This window comes from Rosa rugosa, chromosome 5 (genome assembly GCF_958449725.1).
Source record: "Rosa rugosa chromosome 5, drRosRugo1.1, whole genome shotgun sequence".
Lineage (NCBI taxonomy): Eukaryota > Viridiplantae > Streptophyta > Magnoliopsida > Rosales > Rosaceae > Rosa > Rosa rugosa.
Window position 1 is genome coordinate 38,858,357 of NC_084824.1, and position 7,779 is coordinate 38,866,135.

Sequence of the window (7,779 nt, forward strand, 5' to 3'; positions counted from 1 at the left end):
CATTGTTAAAAAAGGCTGCAGGTCTTATCCCTAGTCCATCAACAGACTTAGGAGAGCATACTTGATCCCAGGCAACTAGGGTGTTTTTTTTTTTTTGGATACGTGGGAGCCAAGAGGCCCAAAAAGAAAGAAAAACTAAACTTCGGAATTCACGATCCTAACTCTAGGAAATTCACACAAGTCATCAAGAAGAGAGGTAATGACTTGTGGAGGAGGATGCAACATGACATGCACCCCAGCTTCAGCCTGCAACCCATCCTTGGATAGGATATCTGCAACTGCATTCACTTCTCTATAGGTGTGTCTAATATCAAAGCTCAGGAACTTTTGCTGCAAGAATGAGCAACAATTGAGGATAGTCTTTAGTGGATGCACTTCATCCACTCCTTTCTTTACCATGTTAACAAGGGTTTCAGAATCACTTTCAACATACAAATGGGAGCATTGATTATCATAGGCCAATTTTAGCCCCAACAACAGACCCCATGCCTCAGATTGGAGAACAGAGCCACTTCCCAGGTTGGTATAAAATCCAGCAACCCAAGAGCCATCATGACTCCTAATTACACTACCTACCCCAATTTTACCCATTTGATTCCTTGCTCCATCAACATTAAGTTTAAAGCAGTGCACATGAGGAACATTCCACTTAAGAGTAATTGTTTTTTTAAGAGAATCACCTGAATTACCAGAATTTGCTGCACACCATTCCTTAGCCACATCAATGATTACCTTACAGAGATTCAAAGGCATATGAAAGTCATTCTCAAACACTACCTTATTTCTCCATTTCCAGAAGTACCAACAGGTGAAGACAAACACAGTACTCCATTTCAAATCCCCATAACACCGCCTATGACAATGTAAATTAGCAGCACACCAACTACTCCAATCTAGCTGCATGCTTCTAGCAAACGTATCAAGACATACAATATCATTCCAAAAGACACGAGCAAACTGACAGTCTCTAAGCATAAGGATCATACCTGGGGTGTTCCTTTAACTTAATCCCCAAAGACAATCTTTGATTTCTTTATCTATTGCTTTTGAGAATTTAATAGAGCACTTAAAGCAAGGGCAAAATAGCTAAATTACCCCCTGATTTTTTCCATGACTGTCGATTTATCCCCTGACATTTCAATTTTGATTATTTACATTCTGACTTTTCTAATTGCGGCCGATTTACACCATACTGTTAACTTTTAGACTTTATATATAATTTCTCCTTTAACTTGACCTCACGTGTTGGCCATTTTTGTCATTCCAAATGTCACCAATAAAAAATAAAATAAATAAAAGAAACATAAGAAAAGAAAGAATCTTCCCCCCTCTCCTTTAACATATGTTTCAAATTGTCATATGAATTGGTTGTAAGAAAATTTAATGAACCTGACATTGTGTAGAACCTAAGTATATATTCATATATGATTTAGTTTTGAATTCAAATGTCAAGTATAAGTTAAGGACTTAAGAAAATCATTTCGGTCCAACTTATCACATCTGTTAGAATTTGAAATTCATAAATACAGTTATGACTCATGAGAGTTTATCTGGTTTTTTGAAAAAGCAGTTGGGATGCATTGTCAGTTTCTTGATGGAAGAAACTGACAATACAATGCTTTATATATCAGATATTTTGGTCCCTTCTGATGCACGAATCATTCTCATCAATTAGTCCCATCACTAAGAGGATGCTAAAGGTGAAATCAGGAGAAGACTAAGATGGAAAACTCAACTGTGTCAAGAAAGCTGTCATGGACAATGCAAGTGCATCGAGTAAGTTTTCTGGGTTCATGTTCTTATATTTAGTTTTCTGCAGAAATCAGTTTCCATTGAGGAGTATTAGATCTGTCTCAAAGGGATCCGTTAAGGATTTTCTTCTTCACTCGGATCCATCTCAAGGGGATATTACCTCTCTAAGATCTGTCTAGAGGAGATTTCACCTCACTTGAATCTTCTTCAAGGAGATTTCTTCTTACTTGGATTTAACTCAAGGAGATTTAATATACATGATTTGATCTAGTATAGGTTTCAGTTTATGTGTTTGTGATTGCTTAAGCATACTGTTTCTAACATTGGTGATTTTTTGCCTACCATCTTTAGGTCAATTATCATTTGAATTTGTGCAACAATGTCATCTTGATATAAACAAGATTTCTCTTATAAACAATAGTACATATTCTACAAGCATAATATATGCAAAAAAAAAAAAAAAATTGTCAATGAGAAGAGAAATTCTCTTTTAAAAAAAAAAATTGTGACAAATTAAAAGATTAAAATGCCCAACACTTGAGGTCAAGTAAAAAGATGAATTGGATATAAAGTCTAAAAGTTATCGATAGGGTGTAAATCGGCCACAATTAGAAAAGTCAGGGTGTAAGTAATTAAAATTGAAATGTCAGGGGGTAAATCGGCAATCATAGAAAAAGTCAGGGGGTGATTTGACTATTTTGCCTAAAGCAAGACATAACATGATTTGGCATTCCTGCAATATTAGCCTTGATCCAAGTGATCCTTCCAGCTCTAGACAGGGTTCCTTTTTTCCAACATGAAAGTATATTTGTAATTTTGAGCAAAAGCCCTTTTGCATTAATGGAGTCCTTCCAAAAGACCACATTATGAATGTCAATGAGAAGGAAACCACAACAAGTTGAGTGAGAAAGTGGATTTGTTGGTGAGGTATTTGGGAAGTATTTTTGTATAAATGGAGTAATGAGGCATTTTTTCAATTTTTTAGTTTTGATTGAGACAGGGTATAAGGTTTTTTTGATTAAATACAGGGTATAAGTTGATGATTGATAAGTCAAATTGATTTGATCTCTAACATTATGGTAGTCATTTATTATCACGTTCAGTGTGCCATATATTTTATAATATGACAAAATACTGTTTACTCCCTATACTTATAGGAAGTCGACGTTTCAGTTCCTGACATTTCAATTTCACCTAAAACCTCCCTAAACTCTCCAATTTCACCCATTGGTCCTTGCCGTTAATTTTCCATCAAAAGCCTCGTTATTTTGCTGATGTGGCATTCCGTACACGACCAAAATGTCTATTTTACCCTCACAAACTTTTTTTTTTTCCTCTCTCTGTTTTTTTTTCTCTTTTTTTTTTCCCTTCTCTTTTTGCCTCTTCTTCTTCCGGCTCTCTCTCCTCCTCTATTTTTTTTTTTTGAATCTTGCAGGGAGCTTTAACGTTCTTCATCATCCAACTTAAAGAAGTACTACTCAACCATATAATCATTGATGAGCTCTAATTTAGATTTTAGAAGGCTCCCAGTTTGGGTTCCTATCCTTGTCCGACAGTATAGCTCTGCAGCCCTCTCTGAAATCCTTGCTGACTTCTCCTCGTAAAAATGACAAACCATTCTACATCACCACCAGCACAAAATGCTCTTCCTTTCCCCTTGAGAATCACCAACTTGACATTAGCATCCTCTTCATATGTAAGGAAAAGTTCCAACAGTCGAGAAATCATTTCAAAGTTAAGGGCATTCAGTTGCCGAGGCCTGTTCAATGTCAATCACCATTTCAATAATCTCATCCTTAAACTAACATCCAAAAAGCTCGGGAAAACACTCAAACAGCCAATTATCCAACTTGTCAACAACAAACACTCAAACAGCCAATTATCCAACTTGTCAACAGCTCAATCATACAATTTGATCAAGGCAGCAACTGAAATTCATACATTCATTATTCGAACCAAGAGCAGGCAGCAACTTACTTACCAAGATTGAAGATTTCTGAATCGAACCAAGAGCAAGACCAGTTGACCACGAGCTCGAGACTTCAATTGAAAACCCAGAAATTCATGACAGAGTGAGAGACAGATCGATTTTGGCATCAACTGAAAACCCAGAGAGTAAGAGAAAGTCGTTTTCAACGAGAATCACAGTTCAACCTCCGAGGAATTTTCCACATTCGTTTAACCAAATCTCACCTTCCTTTACCGGAAAACCAAAACCATGTGGTCAAACCCAAAACCCAGACTAGTCTGCTACATCAGCGACGTCCACGGCTTCCACACCAAGCTCCAAAACCTCCGGTCCAATCTCGAAATCTCCATCCCCTCTTCAGACTTCGCCACCGCCCTCGTCATCTTCCTCGGCGACTACAGCGACAGCGGCCCAGACACCAATGAAGTCCCTGATTTCTTCGTCGCTCTCCCCTCCAAATACCCATTTCAGAAACATGTCTTCATCGCCGGAAACCACGACTTCGCCTTTGCCGCCTTCTTGAGAGTCCTGCCTCCGCCGCCGGACTGGTCCGAGTTCCGTGAGGAGTGGAAGGAGTTTGAGGACAATGAGGAGAGAGAAGGGTGGTTTATGATCTGGAGACAGAGAGAGGGCAAGAAGACGTAAAAAGAAAAAAACAGAGAGAAAAAAAAATAAAAAAAAGTTTGTGAGGGTAAAATAGATATTTTGGTCATATACGGAATGCCACGTCAGTAAGATAACGGGGCTTTTGACAGAAAATTAACGGCAATGACCAATTGGGTGAAATTGGAGAGTTTAGAGAGTTTTTAGGTGAAATTGAAATGTTAGGGACTGAAACGTCGACTCCCTATAAATATAAGGAGTAAACAATATTTTGTCCCTTATAATATTAGAAAATAGAAAGCATATTCTCATATCGATGTGTATGAAAGCGGCTGTAGCCGGTCGATTGTCTGTTTTTCTACCAGTATGTATTTGGTAAATTTGTCGTATATTCATCAATAGACCATAAGATTCTTCATAAGTTGATTTCATTAATACTACTGCCCCCTGCAGAAGAGATATAGAACCAATTAATGGATGCAGAGGAACAGAGTGGCGGTCTTGAATCGCCCTTGATTCCTGATCCACAAGAACATGCTCTACAATCAAGAAAGGGATTGCTGAATAAAGATGAAATCGTCGAGGAAGTGAAGAAGCAGCTGTTGTTAGCAGGGCCACTTGTGTCATCAAATTTCCTGCTATTTGGTATGCAAGTTATTTCAGTCATGTATGTTGGTCATCTCGGGGAGCTATCACTTGCAGGTGCTTCAATGGCCACTTCATTCGCTTCAGTCACCGGTTTGAGCTTGATAGTAAGATGGGTCCTAGTCTTATACATGTAGAAAATTTTTATGCAATGATATGTATATACATGAGTTTTGATTATGTTTCTAGCTTGTTGTATATTGTTTCCTTTAACTTCGAAGTTGTTAAATAGATGGGAATGTGTAGCGCACTCGACACTTTCTGTGGTCAATCCTATGGAGCGAAACAGTATCGGATGCTTGGTATACATATGCAGAGGGCAATGCTTGTTCTTTTGCTGGTGAGCATTCCTCTTGCGATTATATGGGCCAATGCAGGAAGGATTCTTCAGTTCTTGGGTCAAGATCCAGAGATATCTGCTGCTGCCGGAGATTATGCTCGTTTGATGATACCATGCATTTTCGCTTATGCAATCCTACAATGTCATGCTAGATTCCTGCAAACACAAAACAATGTGGTTCCGATGATTGTTAGCACCGGAACTGCAACACTGCTACACTTGCTTATCTGTTGGCTTCTGGTATACAAGACCAGCCTCGGATATAAAGGCGCTGCTGTGGCAAACGCCATCACCTATTGGATCAATGCATTGTTATTGTTTCTTTATGTCAGAATCTCTCCATCTTGCAAGAGCACATGGACTGGATTCTCAAAGGAGGCCTTCCATGGACTTCCCACTTTTTTAAGACTATCGATTCCTTCAGCTGTCATGCTTAGGTAAACTTTGGTTGACATGAGACTGTATCAACTTTGGAGATTATTTAGGTTGCAATACCATGATTCTCACACAAAGGCACTAATATCTCAAAAAAAAAAATACTACCATTCTGTGTTATATTTGGTAAAATATACAATAGTAGTACTTAGTATGGTTTGTTGCTTTCATGTCTTTGACAGCTTAGAGATTTGGTCATTTGAAATGTTGGTTCTTGTATCTGGTTTTCTTCCAAATCCAAAGCTTGAAACCTCAGTCCTGTCAATCAGGTTTGCAATGCTTATTTGTGAACAATATACGTTCTTATTGGTAGCCAACAAAAATGTAGCAAAAAATGAAGATACTAACCGATTGTTTCATACCACAGCCTTAACACATGTGCAATGGCATACATGATTCCCCTTGCATTCAGTGGTGCAGCGAGGTGAGCCTGATTCTACATGTAGTAGATTCACACCTCTATCATGAATCCTTTTCTTAAAAGTTCTGTTCTGTTCTTTGTAGCACAAGAGTATCAAATCAGTTGGGTGCCGGGCAACCTAGACTAGCACGTCTAGCTGCATGTGTTTCACTATGCCTTGTTGTTATTGAAGGCATTGTTGTTGCTGCTGTCATGATATTGGGTCGAAAAGTATGGGGATACTGTTACAGCAATGAAAAACAAGTTGTGAATTATGTTAGTGAAATGTTGATTTTTGTTGCAATATCCCACTTTGTTGATGGACCTCAATCTGTTCTCTCAGGTTTCTCCATATCTACATATTCCTCTTATACAAAAATAAGTTTTCTCATTTTATGAAAATATCTTGTTACTCATTTACAGATTTACTAAAAATAAGTTGCTTCACTTTGTGTGTTTCAGGTGTCATAAGAGGAAGTGGGCAGCAGAAGATTGGAGCATATGTTAATCTGGGAGCTTATTATCTTCTAGGCATACCTACTGGACTAGTATTTGCTTTTGGCCTCCACATTGGAGGAAAGGTAACAACAAGATATCCTTATTGTTTCTTAGTCTTTCTTGGAAATATGATACCAGTGATCAGTATTAACTTGGGACAGTTTCTTAGTCTTTCTTGGAAATATGATACTAGTCGGTATTAATTTGGGACATGTTCTTCACAGGGTCTTTGGATAGGAATTGTCGTCGCGCTATTCGTGCAAGCACTATGTCTTGCAATCATAGTCATATGCACAGATTGGGATAAAGAAGTAAAGTACCTTGTTACCTAGTTTTCATGTACCAGTAGTGATCTGTTTGATTGTTAGATTTTTCTCATTGTCCAGTTTGCTTCCTTTTGTAGGTGAAGAAAGCTTCTGATAGGGTGCACAATGCAGTCGGCGTGGGTGATGTGTCGTAAACATCATGCTAAAGTCATGATCATATCTAGATTTGGGGACCTAATTACCAAGTCGATACTAGAAAATTTCGAGAAAATAAATTATTAAAGGTGGAAGACATTAATTTGATCTCCTCCTCTCAGAGACTGAGGTAACAGGCCTCATATGATTTTGCACTGAATTTATCTGGCTTGTTATATGCCAGTTTCTTCATATGATATGTTGTTTAATATGAGCGTCCTATATACACTCTAGTTCTTCCTCACTGACGAGAAGCAAGACAGGAGAGCCTTTTCTGCTGTGTAGATAGATAAGATATACAGGAGAGTATTCCATCTTTTCATGTGACTAAATTAATTAGATTATACATATTAGTTCAGTTCAAAATGGCCACCAGCTGCCTCCTTGGACTCCTCCCATTTCTTCCAAGAGCACATTTACATCAAGAACATAAGAACAAAATCAATCAATGTCAGCAAGCTGGCAATATCAGCCTATCAAAAATCTAAAATCTTTTTACTGTCATACACATACAAATCAGAGTATATAATACATATCTGTTCAAATATCTTGACAGTGATATATATTATATATTAAGATAAATAAAGTACATGCATCTTGACCATGTTTCTTCACTGCCTCATTGCCTCGAAGAGGAGTGCTGGCACTAGTCGCCTAAGGCGTCTTGGACTCTTGG

General features: G+C 38.0%; 1 protein-coding gene across 2 annotated transcripts; it reads left to right on the forward strand.

Annotated features, from left to right (window-relative positions):
* Positions 1–4,638: 4,638 nt before the first annotated feature.
* Positions 4,639–7,475, forward strand: LOC133709498 (protein DETOXIFICATION 16-like). Of its 2 annotated transcripts, XM_062135271.1 has the most exons (9): positions 4,639–4,688; positions 4,778–5,076; positions 5,202–5,746; positions 5,927–6,013; positions 6,112–6,168; positions 6,249–6,487; positions 6,607–6,725; positions 6,867–6,953; positions 7,046–7,475. In XM_062135271.1, the coding sequence occupies exons 2-9, from the start codon at positions 4,798–4,800 to the stop codon at positions 7,100–7,102; spliced, it is 1,470 nt and encodes a 489-aa protein (XP_061991255.1). In that variant the 5' UTR covers positions 4,639–4,688; positions 4,778–4,797; the 3' UTR covers positions 7,103–7,475. The 2 variants fall into 2 exon arrangements, with proteins under 2 accessions (XP_061991255.1, XP_061991253.1); XM_062135269.1 differs by lacking the exon at positions 4,639–4,688 and having other exon boundaries at positions 4,716–5,076.
* Positions 7,476–7,779: the final 304 nt, after the last annotated feature.